Source organism: Zingiber officinale, chromosome 7A (genome assembly GCF_018446385.1).
Source record: "Zingiber officinale cultivar Zhangliang chromosome 7A, Zo_v1.1, whole genome shotgun sequence".
Lineage (NCBI taxonomy): Eukaryota > Viridiplantae > Streptophyta > Magnoliopsida > Zingiberales > Zingiberaceae > Zingiber > Zingiber officinale.
The window spans coordinates 106,754,713-106,781,887 of record NC_055998.1 but is presented as its reverse complement, the minus strand read 5'-3'; the positions used below and the strand labels follow the sequence as shown (position 1 = coordinate 106,781,887).

The window sequence follows — 27,175 nt, the reverse complement described above, 5'->3', positions numbered from 1 at the left end:
TCATGCATTCGCCTATGTCAATAAACTTCTTGTTACTAGGAAGATTTATATATTGTGACCAGATTACGTGGCAAAAGAGCAACATTGTCACCTGATTTATCCAAGCCAACCGCTGTCGATGATAGGGAGTTTCCTTTTCCAAGCAATTAAACCTTCTAAAGAAGCTCGCCTTCAACGTGCAACGCAATTAGCTCATGCAAACGAGTACATGACATGACCTTATAAACATGGCGGTGCAACAAATAAGCTGCAATAGAAAGTTCAAGCAATAAATTCTTGAGAAATTGAGTTTCATTTGATGAATACTCAAATTATACATGACACAGTCGGAATCATCTCTGGTTCACTCTTATTCTCGAAAACAAGCGGGCAGACATGGGAATATCAAATTTCTCACTTAAGATTTAAACGAAAATTAAAATCCGGTCTCGTCTCGCTACATCTACCCCCTACGCCTGGGCTCCAAGTTCCAGGAGCAGGGTGTGATTGACATCGTTTGAACCTGGGCCAATAAACTGAATGGGGCCTAAAAAAACAAGTACGAGTAAAGAAAGGATATTGTTCCAAGTTAAAAAAATACAGAAACAGAAGAGAAAAAAATCATCTAAAAATTGAGATGATACCAGGGCTGATGTATCTGTTCTTGAGGGCCCACTCATCTCGCATGACTTCAAACTTTATAAATGGGGCACCTGAAGAATTATTCATACACCTTCAAATAGACTGAATTAAGAGTTAAAAGAAACACATACAGAACAAGATTAATTACCATCGAGTTCCACCATAGCCTTCTTGATCACTGGCTTGAATTTACCTGGAAGGAATTTATGACTCTATGAGAAAGAAATAGGCCACAGGATAGGCTAAGCTGGAACAGCAATCTTAGGAAGTAATTTTTCAGTAACCCTTTTACAGGTCATATCTCAACGGAACAGCTTATTGTTTGCCAAGCACACTGTCCCTTAGAAAAGACCTTTCTGATTAAAATTCTAATTCAATCACATGGGAAATTATGGTTTTATTACATAATAGTAATTCTATATTGAAACAAATATATTTATTTATAAAAAAATCTTGCTTTGTTCTGTTTATTGTTACAAATCATGAAAAAAAATATATTTAAGCAAATAGAAAAATAGTAATAATCAATCGCAAATAGCGGATGTTAATTATTAAACTGTAGCATCTCCACATAGTTGACAGAGCTGAGAAGTCAGAGGGCTTGTCCATCTAACTTCTACATGCGTAAAGAAAGCATACAGAGCACACTGAAAAGGTATCACAAAAAGATGCCTCAATGAACTCACACATGTTTGGGTCCTAGAGATTGTACGAAAAGAACCCCTAATTGTTACACAACATAAAAATAGACGGGTGAAGCTTCAAAGAATAAAACATTCAATCAATTCAGGAAAATGCTATTTGTAACAAGGAAATGTATACCATCTAATTTGGCTAAAGATTTGGACAGAAGCACATTGATTTTATTTAAAAACAAACGAATAGATTAATATTTACTTTGTTTAGTTTGTTTTTATTTAATATATTTAGAAAACAAAGTTTACTTCCTGGTTCCCTTTCTCCTTTCCCTCCAAAGAAACCCAAAGGGAAGGTTGTCTGCTAAACACTAAAAGAATACCTAATTGTTACACAACGTAAAAAATGGACAAGTGAAGCTTCAAAGAATAAAACACTCAATTCAGGAAAATGCCATCTGTAAGAAGGAAATGTATACCACCAAATTTGGCTAAAGATTTGGACAGAAGCAGATTGTTTTTTTTTTAAACAATTATTTATTTTGTTTAGTTTGTTTCTATTTTGATATATTTAGAAAATAAAGTTTACTTCCTGGTTTCCTTTCTCCTTTCCCTCCAAGCAAACCCAAGGGAAGGCAGAAGGCGGTATGCTCACAACATATCACTATGAGGTTAACACTAAAATAATATTAATAAATAAATTATCATTAAGCATATTAATCAAAAAGTGATAATTGGTAAGTAAATACATAATAATAACAAAACACATTATACAGAGGCAAATACATGGAGAGGCTTTCTGGTAGGAAGTCTTTACCGTTGCAACTTGCAAGAAAACACACAACACAACAAAGGCAATAAGCATATAATAATGTATATTCAACCATTCAATTATACAAGTACAAGTAAACTTAAAACTCAAACCCAAATTGACACAATAAAAGAGAAGACACAAATATAATAAAACAATCAAGTAAATTACTTAGTGCCATGTTATAAAGAACCAACTTCTAAGATAAATTGTTTTTAGGAAAAGACAAGAAAAAGCTAAAACTGCTGGAATTGCCCACATGGGCAGCTTTTTAGAAGATCCATCTAAAGAGGACCCTGTCTGATTACTATATGCTCCCCCTTTACCACTACTTAGGCAACTGCCTAAACACTTATTTAGAAAACTGAAGAAAACACAAATTGTGGATTGATTTCTTTTATTCTTTCCCAATAATTTGTTTTCTATACCCCACTATTTTCACTTCCCAACATTTTGGAAACACACCCATTTAATTGTTAGAGATAAGAAGATTATATAAGGGTGAAGTTTCTTCATACCAAATTAGGATTAACTAAGCACACAAAAAAAGCCAAGGATAGCTGCAAATCCTGTAAGAGACCTGTATGGACATTTTACTACTAATCTTAGTCGCTTATTAAAATGCCAGACAGCTGCTTAAGAATCACAAAACTTGGAAATGGAAAAAAAATAAAAAATAAAAAATAAAAAATAAGAGAATTGCATGCAGAGTCTCTGCAATGGCCAAAAGACGTACCATGCCTCCTTTCTACATCCATCAATGAAGTCAATGCAGTTCCTCCAACAGTCCATTCTTCAACAGGAGCGCTTAAGTTGCCAACCTAAAGGCATCAAGCCAAATAAAAATAATTACTAAAATCTATAAAAACAGAAAATTTTGCATAGCAGATGTTCAAGTCTTGTATTTCCACAACATACTAGGAACAGGTTGATTCTGTAAGGGTCTATTTGGACTGGTCCAAGTAAACAGACTAGTAGGCCAAGTTTAAGGACTCGGACCAAACATTTAGTTGTCTATATATGAAATCTTGACAATGATAGAAAGCAAGTTCAATCTCAAAATAATTCCCTCCTGCTCCCATCTTCTACTTTATCCTTTTCCAGGAGCAACCCTGTTAATGATCTATCTAGTCTGCAGCAAACGGCTCGCGGTAAAGACGACCCAAATCCGTTTATAGCTAAGGTTTGGCTAAAAAGCCTATGAAGGTGAATAGATCCACCAGAACGATTTATCTAGTCCGCAGCAAACGGCTCACGATAAAGATATCCCAAATCCATTTACAGGTTTTGCTAAAAAACCTATGAGGGTTAATAGATTCACCATAATAATATATCAATTCTGCAGCAAACGCCTCGCGATAAAGACATTGCAAATCCGATGATGGTGACTTTAGGCAAGGTTAAGAATACAATCATACTTGCATTAGATGAGACGGCCAGAACAAGATGGATAATGAGGAGAGCATGCTCGGAATCACTTATGGATGGACGCTAGGTGGTACCTGACATGGTGTCACTGATGGATGGAAGGATGATGAAGACATTGATATTGGGCGATGGGGTGGCATGCGACACAATACCAACTACGAATGGATGATGGAGGCAGTGAGACTGATGGACACTGATGGCAGAGACTGGTCGATGCTTGATCTCCCATGGTTTGTGCAGAAGATATGTTATTAACTAAAGTACATTTAATGAGAGATCTGTTGATCTCCCATGTGAAGCCCTTGTATGTCATACCTCAGATCCCTTCACATATCTAGGAGTGCAAATGAGCCAAGCTGCTCGTGAGCCGCTCGCAAGCAGCTCGATCAAAACTCGACTCGAGCTTGAAGTTGACCAAGCTTGAGCCGAGCTCGAGCCGGCTTAATTAGAAATTGAGCCGAGCTCGAGCCTAATTATTACTGACTTGATGGCTCATTGAGCCAAACGAGCCAATAAGAATATATATTTTTATAATATAGAATATATAATATATAATACATCAGTGTTCTAAAAAGCGCCCTAGGCAGCCGCCTAGGCGCTCGACGACCGGCAACTGCACCGGAAAGGTGCTGGGCGGCCAACCTAGGCTGCCCAGCCGCCTAGGCGGCACTGGGCGCCGATGGTCGTCGCTGGGCGCCACATCACGGGACACAGGACGTGTTCACCACTGCCGGACGCATTCACGAACGCGTCCGTCGCAGCCAGATCCGTCGTCGGAAGCTTCCAGCGGTACTGGAAGCTTCGCCTGAGGCTTCCGACGGCGCTAGTAGTGCCAGGGTCGCGTCCAGCGCAGGTGCAGGACGCGACGCTAAAGCTTCCAGTGCCGCCGGAGGCCTCCGGGGCGAAGCTTCCGGTGTCGCCAGAAGCTTCAGGCGACAGGTCCGGCGGCTGCGGACGCGTCCGACGACGATAGCAGCGGACACGTCCCGCGTGTCGTTCAGCGTTCACGATTTTTCTTTTAAATTTTTAATTATTTATTTAATTAAACAATTCCTCGCTTAAATAGGGTTTTCAATAGGCTTTTATACCTCTAATTAAATTATCCCAACAAACTAAATAAAAAATATATTTACAATTTAAATCTTTTTATAAATTTTATAAATTCTAATAACTATTATTAATTAATTTATATTTTGATATTTTATATTTAAAATTAAAAAATTCTAATAAATCTTATTAATCCGAGGAATCCGCCTAGCGACGCCTAATCCCCGCCTAGACGGCCTAGGCGCTAGGCGTTGGTCTAGCGCCCGATTAGCGTCTAACAAATTTTAGAACCTTATAATATATTAATTTATTTATTAAAAAAAAATCGAGCTCGAGCTTATAATTAAATATCAAGCTCGAGCTCAACTCTACAGGCTCAAGCGAGCTCGAGTCAAGCCCATATAAATCGAGTCAAGCCGAGCTCGACCCTTGGCTGGCTCGAGCTCGGCTCAGCTTGTTTACAACCCTACACATATCTAACACTTCATCAGACATAACATGTGTAAGGATCTTTAGTTTTTGTATGTCGGTGCATTTCTTTAATGATAAATATTTACCTTTCATAAAAAAACAAAGGTAAGTTATCCTAACCCATGGATCGCAAACAACATGAAGTGATCATGCAATAAGAGATCATATAAAATGTCCAATAAGTGAGCAGACAATCAAGTGAGAAAACAATGATTCACAATTCTTTTCCTATTCGACTGAAGTATAATTAACGAACTTTGTAGAAGAATTTATTATATTGTTACTCAAATCAAAAGTATGTCTGAAACTGTACCATGACTGATAACATGTGCGGGCATGTCTAGGCAATGATTATTGTAGTGTGAGCAAAATTTATGCATGAAGAATAACAATGACAAAAAATCCAACATAAATTTTTCATAATTATAGTAAATGATGAAGGTAACAAACTGAGGAAATGAGGCCTGTCTTTCCAGATTGTAACAGAGCTCCTGCAGCATAACCCAATGCGTAGCAGTAGGAAGCATCAAAATTTGTAGGCAAGCCACATCTTCCCTCGTATCTGCAAATGTATATCCCCAAATTGAAACTATATGGCAAAAAGGGGTTAAAATGATATGATGGTTTAGAAATTAAAAAAAAAAAAAGTAAGCCACTGAAAGAGAACATTATTATAAGTCCCAAAATTCCAGACCTTAATCCTAAGTCTTTGCATTCCTAAATGCAAAAATCCAATGTTTCTAAACATTAATGCTTAGGTTAAAAGGAGAAAGATTAACATGATGTTAGGCCTTAAGCTAAGAACTTGATCAAAATTGAATAAAAAATATACAGGCACAAGGAGAGCCAACGTGAACATTTTGAATCGAGAAATTCTTACCCAAAGAAGTGGGATTGCCCCTTAAAATTTCCAGCATATTGACCCACTGATTTTCTCTTCTGCAACTCGGTTTCAACCATGGAGATGAGCATTTTCTCAGTTTCAATTTTGGCAACCTGAGATAGCATATAAGAGCCATTAACAAAATGACTAGCCAACATCTTATCAGAGTATCCCTAAGACTATCACCAACTTCTCTAAGTACTTGGCATCACCTGTACATTTCCATGTGGATCTCTTTCTAGCAACAGTTGCTCTTGGATTGCCTGAGGCAGGAATTCAAAGAGAACTTTCGACTGGTGTTGCAGTTTGTTTTTCCACAATCCCTCACTATCAACTACTTCATGAGCTAGGATTTCATTGAGTTCAGCAATAAGTTGTTGAACCTGAAAAACAGTATAGAAATATACATTATACAGTTGACTCTAAGCCCCACATGGAAATCAATGAAATACCTATTTACTAACTTTGCACCAAAAGACACAAGACGATTAAAAAATGAGAAAACATACCTCAGGAATAAAGTCTATCAGTCCTTCTGGAATAAGAATGACACCGTAATTGTATCCAAGTTCTGCACGCTTGCAGATAATGTCAGTAATGAAATCTGTAACATTTTTCAGTGTTTGCTTCTTGACGGCCACCTATAAATAGAAAATACAGTGAAGCAACAAGAGATAATTGGTATAGTGATGAAGCAAAATTTGCAATACATCAAAAATAATAACAATAAGATCATTTATTTCAGTTTCTACACCGTTTAGCCTTTTCTGTTGAGAACACATACATTTTGCTCTAAGCTTTCAAAGAGAGCATCTTGCAAATTTGATGGGCAGTGGAAATATAGACAATTTAGATTAATAACTGTCCTTGAGGCAAAAGTTGCCTTGCCAACACACCACTGAAATTTAAACCCTAAGGAAGCACTTACCCCAACTTAAACAATGCAGGCAACTCTTGATTGCCTTTAGAAATGGAAAATAATAGCATGAAATAATTTACAGGTTAATGAACCAGATTGTGACATGTTCAAAAACAATGAATACATGAGAATACATTGATTGTCATACAAATCCTCCACACCAAATTCCAACATTCAATTAGAAAATCACCTCTTCACCAATGATTGCAATGTTAGGATGTGTTTGCAAAGCACATTCCAAAGTTATGTGAGAAGCAGCACGGCCCATCAACCTTACAACTATAAAAATAAGAGTCAATAGAAGAGCAAAAAATATTCAAGTAGCATAAATTAGAACATAAATAAGCATAGATAAAGAATATTTGTGACAAATATCAAAAGCACCAGAGACTTAGCTTAGGTTCATACATTCTTAGTTAACAGGTTTGCACTGGGACATAACTAGAGCATTGTTACTTGATGTTAAGTGATAAAGAAGCACGCACAAACAACTAGAATTTGTTGATTCTCAAATGCTACAGAAACTATTCATCTCCACTCTACATGCTGTTTCAGAACTAGACTAGAGATCATACAATGCAGACCCTTATCAAAGTTTTGCTTTATGATGTAATGGGATAGCGTTGGAAAAGAAATTCAACTCATCCTGCCATTGTACAGGAAGTGAATTCTGTTTGGCGGGTTTATATAGGTTTTAGTGCAAAACTAACTTTCCACCATGTATTAGCATAATCTAGAAGCATCAGGCAGCAGATAAATAAGTATTAAATACATTGGATTAAAGAAAGCTCCATTGGTTCTTAATCATGTCAGTTGGAAAACTATTTAGTTTCAATTTATTGTAAGCAGTTTATGAGCTTACAGTGGTAATATTTTCCAGTTGAACGAGCATCTATCATTACATTTCCAATCATTTCAGAGTAGATCTGCAAAACAAGAAATAAATTCAGAGAAAATGTTGCAAAAGAAATCATGCAGTGTAAGAAACTGGGCAAAGGAGATAAGAATTATCAACAATGTAACTTAAAGTTTGCAACATAAATAACCCTACCAAAACATATATTACTGGTGGAAATTTTCATATGAAATAGAGTATCATACATGCCACTAGACATTGAATATATAAATTTTATGATGACAAATATGGATAAGAAAATAGATGAACACATAAAAGTTACAAATTTTGCAATAATGCAATGCTACAAAATCATGAATCAGTCAAAGTCCCATTATGCAAGATTTTGGTAGCAGTCACAATATTCTATATGATCCAAATATATGAAATTGCATATAGAATATATTACATAAACATTTTAACATGTTGCATGACTTAGATATTGTGATCCATAGATGCAGACTATACCAAAGATGTAAAAGAGAGGCAAGTAGAGACAAAATTTTCACCTTGCAAGCTGTGTCAAATCCAAAACTTGCTGGAACCTCCTTGCACTTCAGATCTCCATCAATTGTTTTGGGACATCCAATAACCTGAGTTTTAATTTTCTTTTGCCTATCCATAAGTGAGGTTCAAGAGTGAAAATGGGTCATTAATCATCAACAATAACATCAGAATATAGTAGTAGCTTTATGAATTCTGTTTCAAAGTTCAACCTAAAATTTTCAGCAAGCAGGCATGCATTAGTGTTGGAATCATCTCCACCAATGACAACAAGTCCATCCAAATCAAGTTTCGTGACAGTATCTTCAGCTTGCTTAAACTGATGAGGTAAGGGAACTGAATGTTATATCATAAAAAAAACAATATGGGGAAATAAAACTTAGTCTATTTGGCAACTATAACTAGCGATTCTCAAAAAACAAAAAAACAAAAAAAAAAAAGAAAAGGATAAGAGAAGTGCCTGTTCTGGAGTTTCAATCTTGTCCCTTCCGCTACATATCATGTCAAATCCACCCTATTCAAAAGGGAACAAATATAATCTTTTAAGTTTTTCCAATCATTTTGGGAATGCCATTATTGACAACATAACTTGGCTCTTGATCAACTTCAGAGAGCACAAGGGCAAGGATTGAAATAATCCTAACTTAAAGTATGTGCTTAGCCATTAAAGTGCGATCAAGAGTTATGTTCACATGACATCTCAACAGTAAAGAATAATTACATTATAAGCCTCTGCCAGGATCGTGATAGTAAATGAATTTAATGAAAAAAAACAACCCAGTCATTTTGAATACTAAACAGCATGTTATTTACTTAACTTTCTTCAAAATGGTTTCATCTTTAGAAACCAACATGTGATGATTCATGAAGCCTCCAACATTTTTTTCTCTTACACAGGTTATGCTTTCATATGTAGTTCTTAATTTAAGAATATGGATTGCAGGTCCAATTTGTACAATGTTGATCATCTAGTTGGTTGTCCTTGAGGGAGAAAAGGTTAAGGATAGAGAGAGAAATAGGGATAAGGAGAAAAAGGTAGAGAAATATTTTGTGTAGTTTCCCTGAGAATAAATAGAAAAGAAACGAGGGAATGGGGAAAGGGGGAGAGAAACTTCTTCTCTTCATCGATTGTTTCACCCAGATTGGATGGAAAGAGATGGAAGGTGAAGCTATTTAAAACTAATTTTTTTTCTGTTTATCTGGTTATTATTTTTGTTTTTTCAAGTTGTTGAAAAATTAATTTTCCAAATCCCTTCCTTCTTTCCTTCCAAGGAAATGGTGGGAAAAAGTTTTATTTCTTTCTCCTCAAGTAAATGACATGAGGGATAATTTGCTTCTATCCACTTTCTTTCCATAGGGGCACCTCTTTTCTCCGCCACTTTCTACCCCTTGAAGGAAAGACCAGCCTTAGTGTTGATATTCCCTATATTTACTCCACTACATAAATGATAAATAATGAGGGCATGCTACTCCTCTCACATTTTTACTAGAAAAAAAAAATGTAATTTCGTCTTCTACATGAGAAAATAATAGAGGTTAAATCACCACGAGTAGTTTTTTGGATTCTGTACTGACATGCATTTAACAGCCACATAATAAAAAAAATCAAAAAACTCTATAGGCATACAACTACAATATACATGATCAACACATTAAGATTCCGACAGTGTTACCAATCCAATTGCTGATCCCATCATTTTGATATAACTGTAAAGCATCCATAAGTAAATGCTCTTAGTTTCCAAACTAGCATTGAAGCTTTATATACCAGATTTTATCTTTTTCTTCATCATGGGATAACTGGAATAACAATGACTAATTGATATAAAGTATAGCTTTCAGTGAAAATTTTCGGGTTGTGATGGAAAATTATAAACCTGGTTTCTGTAAGGATAGATGAACTGTGGAGTCAACACCACATACTTGCCCTTCATAATCCCTGCTGGACCTCCTTTAAACCCATAGAGGATGCTGTCCTTTGCCTTTTCTTGTAAGAAATCTAAAAAAAAAAAAAAGAAAAATTCATCACAATATAATATTTGGCGATGACAAAAATAAAACAACAAACCCTCGATCCAGAACAAGTAAGATAAAGCACAACTCAGAGATGTTAATGAAATAGTGCCTCACCAAATATCCCAGATATCACATTGTGCCCACCTGGCGCCTGGCCACCAGATAATACAACCCCAATCTTCAGGCTTGAGGGCAAATCTGAAGGGTCCGAGTCAGCCGGCACCAGCTTTGCCGATGGCTGACCAAATAGGTTAGGAAATAGCTTGGCGATCTCGTCTGCAAGTACCAAAGTTGACGACATTAACATCCAAAAAAGGAAAATTCATCAAAGATGCAAGTAAACCTCCATCCATCAATCAGATCTAGATGATTCCGTGCAATGGTCAAGTAGGTACCTGGGTTTCCGGCCGCAGAGCTCTCAGGGCCATCAAGGAGCTTGAAGGGAGACTTGAGGACTGAAGGAAGAGGAAGAGGATGGTTGAGGCGGTTGGTCTGCACATCGCTGTATACAGAAGCAAGGCGGCCGGGGGACGGATCCTTGAAGGGACTGCCGTTCGCGAAGACGGGATCGGCAGTCGCCATGAGCGTAGATCAGAGGCGGCGGATAAGGAGGAATCTGGAAAGGAGATAAGTGAAGACGTTGTGTGTTGTGATTTGTGACGCACCTCTCCATTTTATAGCAAGGGTTCTGAAGTCGGGAAGAAGACCGTCTTGGTCAGGTCTTGCGCCGTAGTTCGTAGGACCAGTATAAACGGTTGAGAACCGGTGGGTTTATCATAGACCCAAAAAAAATTACTTTAACTTCCAAAGTCACAGTTACAATAGGAGTAGACCTGCCATGATCGGACCGGGTCCAACTCAGATTCAGTCCGGATTTATAATCGGGCGAACAGGTCAATTATTGTTGATCCAATTACACGGATCTGAATCGGAATTGGCCCGGTCCGGCCCGGGCCAGATCCGATTCAAACTCAAAACTATCTATTGATTGGCCGTTCAACAATATTTTTTTAATTGATTTTTAATATTGGAAAGATCGTGAAAATAAGGAAGGAGAACCCTTCGTCCATTGGTTTGAGAAACAAAAAATAAATGGGAGAGGATGGGAAGGGTGGTTTGCTGGAGAGATGGGGAAGAAGATAGGGTGAGCTTTTCTTGTAGTTGGCGGAGAAAAGAAGACAAGAAGAGATGGAGAGAAGAAAAGAAAGAAGATAAAGAGGATTCGAGGAGCGTAAAAAGAAAAGGAAAATAAATGGAGGAAAAAACTTTATTCAAAAATTTTATATTTTTCTTAAATGGATGCATTTTAAAACATGATTTTTATATCAATACAAAATTAAAATGACATTGGATCCTTACCTCTAAATATGGTTTCAATTTAAACCTAATCCAACTCCAATTCAATACTTCCATTTTGTGTTCAAACGATTTAATTCATCTATTTTTTATCTATTCAAAATTTTATTAATTTTGGTAAATATTTAAATTTAAATTTTTAAAAATAAAAAATATATAATAATTTTGAATTATTGCAAACTGTAAATCAAATTATAATTAAGAGTCCCGAATTGTGAATTATAATCATCTTACATAGTTAAGGTTAAGGGTTAGAAAGGGGGTGGCCATGACCCCCTAACTGGGAGAGCATACATTAGATTACTATCTAAATGCTCCATCTTCATTTGTAATTTCTTTTGTTCCTTAATCTACAATGCAGACACCTTTTCCTCTAATTGACTTTGTTGGTGCAATATCCCTCAGGTCAAGGTTGACCTGGGTAACCAAGCTGAGTCTTGGTTTGGGTTTAGATGTTTGACAATAAGATATTGATTGAAGAAGAGTCAAGTAGGTCAAGGTTGACTGGATACTTGACTGGGAAGTCCTAACTAGGATGTTAGGCAAAATGAAAGACCTAGTGAGTGAAGCTAGGCGTGAAAGTCCCGTGAGTGAAGCCGGGCAGGAAAAGTGTCCTGGTGAGTGAAGTGAGGTGAAAGTCCTAGTGAGTGAAGCTAGGCGGATGGAAGTCCCGGTGAGTGAAGCCGGTGAAAGTCCTAGTGAGTGAAGCTAGGCGGATGGAAAACCCTAGTGAGTGAAGCTAGGTGAAAGTCCCGTGAGTGAAGCCGAGGAAAATCCAGATGGATCGAGGATGATCGGACATCCGTGTCGGGAAGTCCAAGTAGGTCAAAGGATTGATGGATACTGCATGAAAGAAAAGTCCAAGTAGGTCGAAGGGATTGGGATACTTGCACAGAGAAAAGTCCAAGTGGGTCAAGGATTGACCGACACTTGGTAAGGGAGTCCTAGCAGTCAAGGGAGTGACTAGATGCTAGGCATGACATACCAACAGTCAAGTTGACCGGATGTTGGTTCGGGAGGTTTGGGACTTGGTTTGGACAAAATCAAGCGCCGATCGTCGATGGATCGATCAGCTCTGATCGATCGATGGATCGATCCGGACTGTCTGGAGAGCCTCCGGATCGATCCGTGGATCGATCCAGAGTCCCAATCGATCGGTGGACGCGGCTGCTTCGCGCGATAAGCGCCGGATCGATCCGTGGATCGATCCGAGCGCCTAGCAAGAAGCGCTCTGGATCGATCCGTGGATCGATCCAAAGCCTCCCCGATCGATTGGGAACATTCGAATCGATCGGGATCCGACCGTTGGCATCGATAAAGGCCGCAAGCGCACGATTCCTTCGGGATCTCTTCACGGTTTCATCTCAGATCTTCGCCAGCTCCTCCACAGCACTCACAAAGCTCAGATCGCCAGTTCTTGAAGGATCTTGGAAGTTTTCCAAGTCAAGAGGCGGATCAAAGCCAAGAAGAGAAGCTAGGGTTAGGGTTTATACTCATTGTAAGCTTGTAAGCTTGTATTTCTTGTATCCTTTCCCTCTCTTCTTGTATTGAGTCTTGTAGGGCTTCTCCGCCCTTGGTAGTTACCATAAAGGAGAGTTTTATTTAGTGGAGGGTGTGTGTGTTGGTGTGGATCCTTGGATTAGTCACCTCTTGTGAGGTGGATACCAAGTAAAACCAACCGTGTTAGCGTTGTGTGTTTGTTTCTGTATTTTCCGCTGCACATCTTTGAAGGAACAAGCAACGCCGAGCAACGAGCAAACGCGACGAGCTATTCACCCCCCCCCCCTCTAGCTACTTTTGGTCCTAACAGACTTGACTCATTTCAATTCGAATTCATCACTTTCGAAATTGTGCTATGACATCATGGTGAGCAAAAGTAGCACGGAGTTTGATGAGACCGATGCAGGAGGACAAGTTTACGAGCACACCTTTACCACTTTCTAACACCCATTTCAATTTCTTATACCTCTCTTTAGAGGGTTCGAATGGAAGCTGATTGAGAAATCAATGAGTGAGATGGTTGCAAAGCAAGTAAGGCAGGCAAGTTCTAGCAACAAGCAACAACTGCAAGTTTCGAGGGATGCCTAGTATTGATTCCTCTCTAGTACCTCGATACGAAGATTTATTAGAGGTTCTCACGTGTACAAAAAGAGTCAACAAATGACCATATCAGTCCTAGATTCTGCTAACCAAATATATATCCATTATGCCTTAGTGATATGGCACTACTCTAGCCAAGAATCTATGAACCTCCATTTAAAGTTGATTAATGCGCCATAAATACATGGGAAGAGGAAAAGACAAAGGCATGCTTTGTTGGTGAAATTTTTCATGGATCAAGCTTGACTAGGTTGACTAAGCTTGAGTTGGCTCAAGCTTGTGTCTTGATAGTTGAGTTTTGATATTTGATAATGTATGAAGATTGCAGGTGTAATTGTCCATATGGGATATTGATGGTCCAAGGTTGACCAGAAGAGTCAAGTAAGTCAAAATTGACCAGATACTTGACTGGGTGGGAAGTCCTAACTGAAAGTTAAGAAAGGACAAGACCAACGGAAAAGTTGGAAGAAGAAGAAAATCTAAGTAGGGTCAGTTTTGATCGGACACTTGATGTGGAAAGTCCTGATGAGTGAAGTCACATAAATTGAAAAGTCTTAGTGAGTAAAGCTAGGCAGTTGAAAAGTCCTAGTGAATGAAGCCAGGCAGTGAGAAAAGTCCTAGTGAGTAAAGTCAGGCAGTTGAAAAGCCCTAGTGAGTAAAGCTAGACAGTGGGATATCCAGGTGAGTGAAGTTAGGTAAAAACCCTAGTGAGTGAAGCTAGGCAGAGGGAAATCCTAATGAGTAAAGTCAGGTGAAAAGTCCTAGGTTGTGAAGCTAGGCAAAGGGAAATCCTGATGAGTGAAGCTAGGTGGTGAAAAGCCCTGGTGAGTGAAGTCATACATGTAGAAATCCAGGTGGGCAAGGCTGACCGAACATCTGGTATTTAGAAGTCCAAGTGAGTCATGAATGACTAGACACTTGGCACGAGACAGGAAGTCTAAGTGGGTCAAGATTGATTGAACACTTGGTAACAAAGTCGCAGGAGGTCAGGGCTGACCAAATGCTAAGCACGAGGAAGTTCAGCAAGTCAAGGTTGACTAAATGTTGGACAAAGGAACCCTAAACTTGTGTTTGGCAAGATAGGGCTTCGCAATTGATCAGTTAATCGATTGGGAGCACTATCGCGACAAAGGCAACCCAATTGATCAGCCAATGGATTATGTTACTCTAATCGATCAACTGATCAATTGGGAGTTTATCAAAATCACACAGAGGGTTTCCTAATCGATCAACTGATCGATTGGAACACGCCAATCTATCGGGCGATCAATTGGGCTTAGATTTCTCGCGATGACACGAGGAAGCCGGAATCGATTGGTTAATCGATTCTGAGGTCTTCTATGATAGCACAGAAGGATTCTGGATTGATCAATCGATCGATTGGAAGATAAACATTATGCAGGATGCGAGATTTGGATGGCCGAGATCAATCAGATCTGACGTGGCAATCGATTGGGAGCAGACCCAATCAATTGGAAGCCCTAAATCGCAGAATATAAAGGTGATGGTGAGGTTCAAACAAAATAATGCTTACATGATTCTTCTCCACTACTATTCATCGGACTTTGAGATTGAAAGACAAGTGCTATTGCACTTTCCAATTGGTCCAGAGGCATCTACAAGCCACAAGAGATCAAACAAGAAGATTTTCATTTGTATTCTTATGTATTTACTTCTTGTTTTGAGTTGCATGCTTGTGTCAGTTTGTATGAGATTTCTGTTGGATCGAGACATATGTGAGGGGGGTGAATCACGTGATTTTTAAAAACTTCTCTTTTTGGTTTTATAAAGTACAGTGTGCAGCGGAATTAAAATACAGAAACAAAGAAAACCAAAACACAAGTACACAAGTGATTTACTTAGTTCAGAGCTTTTAGCGACTCCTACTCCAAGACCTAAGTCCCGCGGACCTATTGATGAGTAATTCACTAATAACCTCTTTTGGAACCGCCGGAAGAGGGGATTGAATACAAAAAGAATAGGAACAAGTGTAACACGCTACACTTTTCCTTTTGCTATAATTAAGTACAGAACTAAATTTCATTACCTAACACTTTCAAAGATGATCGGCTTAGGCTTGGTGTTGGATGACTCCTCAGTAGTAGTCGGACGCAACAACATCGTAGTAGAGCAACAACAAGAAGCTGGAGCAGTTGAAACTTTAAACGGACGCATAGAAGACCGTATGGGTGTATTTGATTCAAGTTATCATGTATAACCTTGATTATGTGATTGACAGGTAATCACATAACTAAGGTTATGGGGAATAAAACATAACCAAATGTTGTTTGGTTCAACTTAGGTAACATAATAAAAATTTATTTGTTTGAAGGTTTTAATAAATAACATAGTTTAATATTTTACTGTATTACCCTCACAAAACCAATCATACATAATAATAATAATATTATTATTATTTTAAAATTTTATGTTTTTTCTTTTTTATATATATTTTTACTTTTTCTTTTTCACTTTTTCCTTTTTTTTTTTCCTTTTTTTATGTTTTTGTTTTACTTTTTCATTTTTTTTAAAAAATATTTTTATGATTATATATCTATATATAATGTTTTTCTTTTTTTTCACGTTTTTCTCTTATCAGAAGGTATTTTTAGTAAAAAAATCGTTAATCCCAAAATAAAGAAAAATCTCAGATTTTTTAGATTTTTCGATTCCGAATTGCATGCCCCCTTTGCTGACGTATCAGACATAAAATATTACTTGGGAATCATCAATTACCTAAACCAAACAGAGTTTTCGTTGATAGCCTTGGATGGATAACCAAGATTATCAAGGATAACCTCCAACCAAACACACTCTATAAGTGATGTGTAAGAAGCCTTGGTCGAGATGTTATTTTATTGAGTATGGAAGGTGTCTTCCATAGCACTAAAGACGCCTTCAATGCGTAAAATCTGATTTCGAACAGTTCATCTCTTATTGTCGACAAAGTCTGATTTTATCTAATAGAAGGTATCTTCCGAGTCTTCGAAGGCACCTTCCAAAGTACTCAAGGCACCTTCAAAACTCCCGAAGGCGTCTCGAGTACTGTTCATCTGAGATACTTTGTGCTTATTTTACCCTATAAAATGTGTTAGTCCAATAGCATCTAACCAGCAAAACAAAGTTAACATAAAAAATAATAAGTAGTAATAATTAGTTCATATCCTTCCAGGACCAGAAACTAGTCAAGATTTCAGTTTAAGGATCCAAAATGGATTTAAACTGGAACAACACCTAAAGTCCAAACTTAGACTCGTCCTCACCAGAACTCTCTCCTCCACTACCTTACCTTCGCTTACCAACTTGCAATCTATTGACTAGCCTCTTGACCCACTAGGTCTTTTTACCAATTGTCAAGTCCGCTGACCCAACTAGACTTCGGCCAATTGTCAGGATCTGCGGACTCAACCAAACTTCCTACCAGATATCATGTCGGCCCTTTGACTATCTGGGCTTCGCACCAACTATCGAGTCCTCAAATCTAGTTGGGTTTCATTCTGGTATCAGGTCCCCTAGATCCGTCAATCCCTGCACTCTCAGTAAATGCATTAGATTACAAAATCACCTAACTAACTCACTTGTCATTTATTAAAGTCTAGGTTAGACCGTTAGTGCAAATTGCACCAACAGTTTCTCCACCTCCGGATTGTTCCGAGAATGAGTGTTTTTTATAGTGGAGAGTGTGCTCATGTGTGGATCCTTGGATTAGTCGCCTCATCTTGAGATGGGCACCAAGTAAATCCTTTGTGTTAGCATTGGAAGAGTTCATTTCAAGCTTTCCGCTGCAAATCATCTTCAACGAAGCGAGACGAGTTATTCACTCTCCCTCCCCCTCCCCCACCCCCTCTAGCTCCCAACATACTTAATATAGGGGAAGCAGTCGTAAAAGAGAATACTCGATTTGTATTTACTACAACTTCATTAAATATTAGGAAGAAGTCGAGACAAAGATTGCTTTTGTTTGCAATTAATATAGTATATCATTAAACAAGAGAAGAGAGAAGGTCACTGATAATGGTATAAAATGGTATGTCAAGCACGAAGGGAAGGGTGGACATCTCCAAATTATTCTATATTCTTATTCCTCTTCCTATTACTGCTTCTAACTTGAGCATTGGAGCGGGAACACCAAGGCAATCCCTAGCGCCCTTCTAACCCTCTGCGCTTGTCTTTGTCCGCTTTCAAGGGCTCAGGAGATAGTGATTTGTTTTCCTCGACATCCTTCTGTTTGACAATTCTAGTGATAGCAGTCAATGTATGTGTTAGCTCATTGGCGAGTTGTCCTCGAGAATCTTGGCGCAGGATTAAATTAGCATCATCTGTAAGAACGTATACCTGAACCAAGATATTCTAATGGATGACACTGAAAAATTCTTTGTCATCACCATGATCCTAGAGAATTTCAACAAACATGGCACCGTTATAATACAGCAGTAAGAGATTGGAATTTCTTAGGCATAATTTTCGTTTGCCGTGTGCTAGAAGTCCACATGTCTTTGTCCTAATTCCAGTTAGCTTTCAATAGTCAAGTTACTTGGTTCTAATCAGTAGTTTTTTCCAATGGATGACCCTTCTCTAAATTGGAATAATCTAATCTGAGGCTTTTCCCGATCAGAGGCTCTTCTCTATTTTTTTCTAATCAGCAGCCCCAGCCCCAAGCAGCTTTGATCGGCTTCAATTAGTAGTCAATGGCTTTACCGATCAACAAAATTTCATTTCAATCAGTTGTGATTGGGTCACATGGTACTCCTAACGATACTTCTACTCATTCTTATTGATACAAGTCCGATCGGTAGTTACAAGCAATTATGATGGGCAAATTCCAAGGCAAATCAAATGCCCTCCAAGGGTCAAAATAAAGGTAATTGTGGGTCATCTGTTCGGTGGTCAAAGTGATGCAAGATGGAAATTGCAATCGAATGCAAGTTGGACAGTCACATACAGATGGAAGATCCAATCAAATGCAAATTATTCAAGGTCATATGCAAATGGAAAATCCAATTAAATGTAAGCTAGCAAAACATTCAATTGGAAAATCCGATCAGAAGCTTCACCACATGTTGGGATTTTTCCAAATAGGAAAATCTGATCAGCTGCTTCATCAAGCTCGGTAAAAATCCAAGGTGACATGTTGATAAAACTCAGATTCACTCAGCAACAACAGAGAGATCCCATTTTCGATCAGTTTCAATGGGCAATTCCAATCAAATCCAAAGCCAGTCAAATTCCAAATGGAAAGTCTCCAAAAACCAAGCCGATCGACAATTAAAATCAAAATCAAATAAAGCAAAATCTGGTCAGCAGCCCCCTCAACTTCACTGTGCTTCACTTGGCAAACAGGAACAATCCTTGACCATCACTTAAAAATTTCACATGGCCAAATAAAGCTCGACAGACTCCTACAATTTAATCAGCATCTCAGCTTCAAAGGACAAACATTTTTCCGATCAACAGCTTCTATCGGTCATCCCATCAGTAGCTCTAGCCGGCAGCTCAATCAGCTCATCCATCTTGCTTGACAGTTTGAAATTATCCACTCAAGCCATCTCACCAGATATATCTAAACTTACTTTGCTAATTTTAAATTCAAAATATCTCTCTTTTGTCAAAATGAAAAGTTCAGGATGGTCGACACTTCACCTTGTGTGAGCAAAATCCCAATTGTCAAAGACATCCTCCAAGTGAGGGTTCAACCTTCCCGAGCCGAAGCTAACAAAGACATCCTCTAAGTGAGGGTTCAACCCTCCCAAGCAGAAGCTAACAAAGACATCTTTTAAGCGAGAGTTCAACCTTCTTGAGCAGAAGCTAACAAAGACATCCTTTAAGCGAGAGTTCAACCTTCTTGAGCAGAAGCTAACAAAGACATTCTCTAAATGAAGGCTCAACCTTCCCCAGCAGAAGCTAACAAAGACATCCTCCCAGTGAGGGTTCAACCTTCCTGAGCGAAAGCTAACAAAGATATCCTGCAAGTGAGGGTTCAACCTTCCCGAGCAGAACCTAGCAAAGACTTATCCTCTAAGTGAGGGTTCAACCTTCCCGAGCAGAACCTAGCAAAGACTTATCCTCTAAGTGAGGGTTCAACCTTCCTAAGCGGAAGCTAACAAAGACATCCTCCAAGTGAGAGTTCAACCTTCTCGAGTAGAAGCTAGCAAAGATATCCTCCAAGTGAGGGTTCAACCTTTCCGAGCGGAAGCTAGCAAAGATATCCTCCAAATGAGGGTTCAACCTTCCTGAGAGGAAACTAACAAAGACATCCTCCAAGTGAGGGTTCAACCTTCCCAAGTGGAAGCTAACAAAGACATCCTATAAGTACCCCATGTTGGTTTTTATTTGGTCAACCAAGTTAAGTTAGACTTTGTGTAGTTGATGTCTTACGTCTGAGTGTGCAAGGATTTAGGAACACAAGATGTCAAGCAAAAGATGCGGTGGATGAGAAGGATGGCACGGGAATCTAGTCAACGGGCTTGGTGCATTCAAGGGATGAGAAGTTGTGGAAGAATACACCGATGGAGCTAGAAGGATGCATGCAATGCTTTCAAGGGATGAGAAGTCGAAGCGAAAGACTGCTCAAGGAGGATGCTGGAGTTGGGTTTGGGTAAGGTCAACTTTGGATGGTTAGAGGGTCACCCGTTCGACCAAAGAAGAAGCCATATGAGTTAGCACAAAGCTGACTCATCATGGCGCTTGACCAAGTCCAAGTGCCCAGATGTCAGGGCGCCTGGACTTAGTACAAGGGCCCGAACGATGATAAAGTTCTATTATCACACCATTACATAGCTGTTGTGAGCAGATAAGGCGCACAACTGGGGCCACCCGGAGCGGGTCCAGGCGCCCGAAGTCGCCATATTAGCAAATGCCTATTTTTTTTATTAATGGGTTATAAATAGAGCTCTGGTCCTCTTTATTTAAATAACACTTGGATTGTACTCGAATACTTTCCTGTTTTTTATTGTTAATGAGTTGTCAACGTCTTGTACAAGGTTTTTCCGCCTCTGACTTGGGTCGAAGAAGGAGTCGATTTAAAGAGTTTCATTTGTCTTACATTAGCAACCTTCCCAGTTATAAACCAAGTAACCTCTTTGCCTTGTATTTCTTTCAATTTTATATTTATTTTTTATTGTTGTAGTTAACACAAAAGGAAAGAGAAAGGTAGATTCATCTTAATTGCAGGGGTTATTCACCTCCTTCTAGCCGGCTGCTAAGGGACCAACGATTGATATCAGAGCAAGGGAGCTTTAGAAGGACTAATCACCGACCAAATCAAAGAAGAAATGGTCAGAATTAGCATTCACCCACCTAAGTTCGAAGGGGACTTCGCTCACTGGAAGAGAAAAATGAAGGTATTTTTTAAAACTGACTTTGATATATTGCTAACAATAAAATATGGTTTTGTGGAACCTCACGATAACAACGACGATGTAAAAGAAGAAGATCACTAGACCAAGAAGGAACAAGTCAAATTTGTAGCCAATGGAAAAATAGAGTTCCACTTGCTTAGTGTTCTGCCACCTCAAAAGGTCAACCACATCGGAAGCTGCACCTCATCCAAAGAACTCTAAAAGAAATTCCTAGAGCTCTATAAAGGCACATCCGAAGAGAAGCTTGCATGATGGGACATCCTTCGGAGTCAGCTAACAAACCTCCGTTTAGAAAAATATGACACAGTGGCTCAACTACACGTGAAAATAAAGGAGCTAATCATCAGACTAATTAATCTCGGTGAAGCGGTAACCAATCAGGACTCAGTCCGCTTTGCACTCGATGCCTTTCCCAGAACTCCATAGTGGACCTCAATAATAGACGCGTATTATATATCAAAGGATGTAGAGGTAAGTACGCTAAAAAATCTCTTTTCAACATTAAAATTACATAAATCTAGATGTGTAGGTACAAAAAAAGAGTCGAGTCAGAATCTAACTCTAAAGGCCAAAAAGAAGGATGAACCTTTGTCAGACTCAAATTTTGATGCAGACCAAGAAGTATATATGGTAAAGAAATTCAAAAAAAAAAAGATTTAGATCTAACAAATTTAATGAGACAAAGTGCCAAGATGATCTAAGAACAAGAATCTCAAGGCCACATGGGATGAAAGTTTTCATTCGAATCTGAGATAGAAGTGTATGCCGGACTAACACTGATTGTAAGTCATGAAAAACCAAGTAACTCGGAAGCTAGCATCAATGAAGGGGGAGTCATATCAGAAGAATGTAGCAATGCAGGGGGAGAATCCAGTTTCAAATATGATATGGTAAGTGAGATATGTCTTATACCTCCTGATCAATTATATTTAGGAATAAAATCTATGCCTCAATCACTCTATAAACCTAGAAATGAAAATAATGTTAGCAAAATCCTTTTTATTTGAAGATTTTGATAAATTAAAAATTAAAAATACTAAGTTAAAAGAAAAATAAGAAGGATGATACATGTTCACATGTTCATAAACTTAAAAATTTTCAGGAACTAAATTGGTATTTCAGATATCACAAGGGCCTATCATAAAAATACATTTTTAGAAAATATTTTGTTAATCCAATAGGTAAAATCATGTCTAGTTTAAATTTTTCTTTAAATTTAATTGATTTGCTAGACTAGAATTTTTAATTATAAAAATATTTTTTGTATAAACTTTCTATTAGCATTTCTTATTCAAAATTTTTACAGTGATAATACAGTAAAATCTCTGTTTGAATAAATTTTTTAAAATTCTTTTGACCGTTAATGAATTTTTTTTCCAAAATATTAATTTTTAATATTAAAAATTCTTAAAAATTTATTATTTCTATAGATAAAATTTCTATTTTAGATACTAAAAAAATTGTAAAATTTTTTGAGCTCAAAATATATTTTTAAACATTTGTTTAAGTAAATATATCTCTCTGTATAAAATAATTTATTATTAATTATATTTATTTTATTTATTTTTTAGAAAATTTAACACTATTTAGCATTATTGTGTTTAACAGTAATAGAAATTTTCATAGAATAAAACTAATTTTAAAATTATTTTTTACAAAAAATTAGTTTTTAAGTCATAAAAATTCATATTTTTAAAAAATAATTCCCACAAATTTTCTAAAAATTGATCAATGTTTCATTGAACCAACCTTCTATTATCTAGATAATTCATTGTGTTAAGTTAATTAGTGATTAATGTAGGATCGAAAAGAACGTTGGGGGGGAGGGGGTAAATAGCGATCGTTGAAAATTCGTTTTAAAACAGATACACAGTGGAAGAATAAGAAGCAATGCTAACACGACCAAGTGTTTACTTGGTTCGGAGCCTTCGACGACTCCTACTCCAAGGCTCGCACTCGTCGAGTGCTTTTGTTGGGTAATCCACTAATAGTTCAAAAGGTTACAAGTTAAGTACAAAAACTATATACAAAAATTGCTGACAATAAAAAACTAAGTAAAGCTGAAGTTTGGTTGTCGGTGGAGCGTAGCAGTGTTGCGGGAGCCTTTTCGGAGCACCGAGCATAAGGGGAAGTTGTTGTTTTGAAGCTCCGGGTCGAAGGCCTTTAAATATGCCCATTCCGGGTGCCTAGAACCCCTCCAAGTGGCTCGACCACGTGACTCGACCAATCGACGCACTCTACGTAAGCTTGTGGATCAATTTTGGGATCTGGGTGCTTGGACCGAGTCCGGACTCCCAAACCGCATGGGTACCCACGACCCCTGCCCAAGCGAGCCTGGTCCAAGTGCCCGGACCAGCTTCGGATGCTCGGGCCCCTTTTCTTCAGCCATTCCACTTGTAAGAAAAAGTTAGTCTAGATAATAAAAAAAAAATATTTTACCTTATAAAACAGAGTTAGCATAACATAATAGATTATGAGTAGTAATTAGATCATATCTCCCTGAGAGCAGGATCTAGTTAAGATTTCAGTTTAAAATTTTCAAATAGACCTAAGCTGGACCGATGCCTACAGTTCCCTCAACGAGGAACACATCCTCACTGAATCTCTCCTCCAGTTGCTTACATTTACTTACCACTTGTAGTTACTCGACTTGCCTCTGACCCACCATGTCTTCTCATTAGTTGTCGGGTTTGCAGACCCAACTAGACTTCGATCGATTGTCAGGTCCTGAGGACCCAACCGGACTTCCCACTAGCTATCGGGCCCCGCAGACCTAGTTGGATTTCCCACCAACTATTGGGCCCCGCAGACCTAGTTGGATTTCTGCCTGGTGTCAATTCCTTCAGACCAGTCAACTCCTGCACACTTGGTAGAAGCGTTAGACAAGCAATCCATCTAACTTTAACCTATTTGTCATACATCAAAATTAAACTGTTAGTGCAACCTGCACCAATACTTAATCAACAGTCCCTGTGGAATCAATATTTTTATTACTGATAACATAACCGTGCACTTATAATAACATAAGACATTTTTGGCGTTGTTGCCAAGAACTATTTCTGATTCACATTATTTGATTAGTATATGAATTACTCTAGACTTGTTAATATATTTTTCATTTACTTGTTTATTTTTATTTTTGTATCTTTCTTTCTTGCAATTTAAATTTTATATTTTCTTTCTTATTTTTCATTATGCATTTTATTTCTTGTCCTTAATTCTACATTTTATTTTTTCTCATAATTTTTTAGATACCATGAGAACTAACATGTCAAACATGCCTTTAAGAGAATTTTTCTCATCTATGAGTGCAAGAGCAAGATTTTCCATTGATGAAATTATGATTCAGATAATGATCAATTTAACATGAAAGTCAAATAAATAGCAAAAGTAGTGCACAACCAATACAAACACACCACAACCACAAGACACAAGAATTTAATGTAGTTCATAACCCCTAGGCTGCTACTCCATGATTTTACAATCCCCGCCATAAATTTTACCAATTCTTTCCAACCTTAGTTGTGGTAGAAGAAATCTTTTATAATACATCAGTTTTACAATCTTAATAAAGACATAGATTGAAGCACAAAAGACTGATAAAACATAAAAAAAATAGTTTATAAAGATTTACAAGAGAAAGATCTAGATCTTTTAGATCGGTAGACACTATTTATTCCTCCTAATTGTAGACCAAGAGGAGAAAAGCTCTATATCAAAATCGAGTTCTCTTCCACAAAGATCTGCAACATAAAGAATAACAGTAGAGATTTGTCTCAAGTGACTTGTTTTCATGCATGTATATATTTTTTCTATGGGAACTCTACAACATGTTTTATAATTTTTTCCATCAATAGATTGAACGTGTCTTATCAATTGACTAATGTTCTTGATCTTATAGTATCCGACTATTTTATTGTATGACAAGGTCTACGCGAACAATTAGTTCACCTTCTCATTTTGCCTTTAGTTGACTGTGTTGCTAATGAGTCGACTCCCCAAGTTGGCTAGTCGTTCTTCTATTTCCCTTTCCTTATAGAGTTCATTAGTTGACTACACTAGTCGACTATTGTATATTCAGTTTCTCTTGTTGAATTCATGAGTCAATTACACTAGTCAATTGTTCAACCTGTTGTTTTTTTTTCTGAGTTCATCAATCAACTATTTACTTTCTATTTCTTTTCTGAGTTCATTAGGCAACTATACTAGTGAACTATTCAACCTTCTATTTATTTTCTCGCTAAACCATGAATTCATATATGTTATGATTTTCATTAATCGATGGTCCATACACAACAGTTAACTATATGTAAACCAAAATCTCAATGTTATTTATGATATTGATCAATTAACTCTAAGAATTCGACTAATCTCATACCATAAATCTAGACTTGTTCAAATTTGATGTTAGTAAACTCGTTGATTATTACCTTAATATTAGTTGACTGAGGCACCATGACTCAACCTATCTATAAGTTGAGTCCCCCTAGCTCTGAAACTACCCTCATCTTAGGGTTACATTATCTCAAAGCTTTCAGATTATGAATATACCTGATGCTAGAAAGCGTCCATGCCAAATAGATTTCTGTTCTGGGAGTCTCACTACTTTGGACCATTCTTGCTAAGATCCTTCTTAAACTTTTTCCACCTAACACCTGACACTCGTTGCCTACTAGGTCTTCCACCACATCCATTTGCTCATCATCTGACATCCCATGTTTGTTAGTACTTCCATCATATCAATCTGCCTAGCTCCAAGCATCTCATGCATGCTAGGACTTCCATCATATTCATTTGTCTACTTCCTAGTGCTAGGACTTCCATCATATTTATTTGCCAAGCCCTCGTCATCCTATACCAGTTACGACTTCCATCATATCCATTTATCTATCTCCCGACATTTCACGCCTACTAGAACTTTCATCAAATCTATCAAGTCATATGTTCCTACACACTTGACACACAATATCAATTCATAATAAATACTCAACTTAAACATGATCCAAACATCAAAACTATGTAGCATATGCTTAGTTAGATTATGTATACAATCCTCTAACATGCAACATAAATGCATGGGTGATTGCATCAACAATAGGTACCAATCAATTGGTTGCTAGCCATGAAAAATAGTACCAATTGATTGATGCTCTTATATGAAGCAATTATCTTAGGAATTGGGTGAGAAATGACAATATTTGTTGATTGATGGTGATGCAATAGTTGATTGATGGATGTCATGTCAACAAGATCATGTCCAAATTTTATTGCATGGAGGAAGCTTAATAAAGAGGTTTAGAGGCCATGAACCAAAACACAAAAGAGAGATTTTTGCATTATTTTATTGCTATTTTTGTTGAGTGCTCTTAGAAAACTCCTAAAACTCTATTGTATGCCTCTTTGGCTATTTGTAACAATTCTGTAAGTGATTTCTTCACCTCTAGCATTTTACTGAAGAAAAGAAAGAGAATTTTGGGAGTGATCCACATCAAGGATTATAGTGTTAGTATAATCGATCTCCAGAATTTTGATATTTGATAATATGTTTGTGTCTAGTCTGTTGGTGCAATATCCCTCAGGTCAAGGTTGACCTGGGTAACCAAGCTGAGTCTTGGTTTGGGTTTAGATGTTTGACAATAAGATATTGATTGAAGAAGAGTCAAGTAGGTCAAGGTTGACTGGATACTTGACTGGGAAGTCCTAACTGGGAAGCCAGGCAGAAGAAAAGTCCTGGTGAGTGAAGCCAGGCAGAAGAAAAGTCCTAGTGAGTGAAGCTAGGCAGATGGAAGTCCTAGTGAGTGAAGCTAGGCAGATGGAAAATCCTGGTGAGTGAAGCCAGGTGAAAGTCCTAGTGAGTGAAGCTAGGCAGATGGAAATCCTGGTGAGTGAAGCCAGGTGAAAGTCCTAGTGAGTGAAGCTAGGCAGATGGAAAACCCTAGTGAGTGAAGCTAGGTGAAAGTCCTGGTGAGTGAAGCCAGGCAAGGGAAAATCCAGATGAATCAAGGATGATCGGACATCTGGTGCTGGGAAGTCCAAGTAGGTCAAAGGATTGACTGGATACTTGGCATGAAAGAAAAGTCCAAGTAGGTCAAAGGGATTGACCGGATACTTGGCACAGAGAAAAGTCCAAG

General features: G+C 37.8%; 1 protein-coding gene across 1 annotated transcript; it reads right to left on the bottom strand.

Moving 5' to 3' along the window:
- Window positions 1-273: 273 nt before the first annotated feature.
- Window positions 274-10,897, bottom strand: LOC122001959 (pyrophosphate--fructose 6-phosphate 1-phosphotransferase subunit beta-like). Its single transcript, XM_042556954.1, has 16 exons — window positions 10,626-10,897; window positions 10,345-10,506; window positions 10,092-10,213; window positions 8,675-8,728; window positions 8,427-8,533; window positions 8,220-8,325; window positions 7,678-7,741; window positions 7,006-7,094; window positions 6,406-6,537; window positions 6,109-6,279; window positions 5,894-6,009; window positions 5,464-5,575; window positions 2,804-2,888; window positions 770-814; window positions 624-692; window positions 274-526 (listed from the first exon to the last, which is right to left on the bottom strand). The coding sequence occupies exons 1-16, from the start codon at window positions 10,810-10,812 to the stop codon at window positions 450-452; spliced, it is 1,698 nt and encodes a 565-aa protein (XP_042412888.1). The 5' UTR covers window positions 10,813-10,897; the 3' UTR covers window positions 274-449.
- Window positions 10,898-27,175: the final 16,278 nt, after the last annotated feature.

Excerpts from the sequence above, each read along its gene's own strand:
- LOC122001959 (XM_042556954.1), bottom strand. The coding sequence starts at position 10,812 with ATGGCGACTGCCGATCCCGTCTTCGCGAACGGCAGTCCCTTCAAGGAT. Across the intron at positions 10,214-10,344 it reads TGTGATATCTGGGATATTTG|ATTTCTTACAAGAAAAGGCA; the intron begins GTGAGGCACTAT and ends TTTTTTTTTTAG. Across the intron at positions 7,742-8,219 it reads GATTTGACACAGCTTGCAAG|ATCTACTCTGAAATGATTGG; the intron begins GTGAAAATTTTG and ends CTTGTTTTGCAG.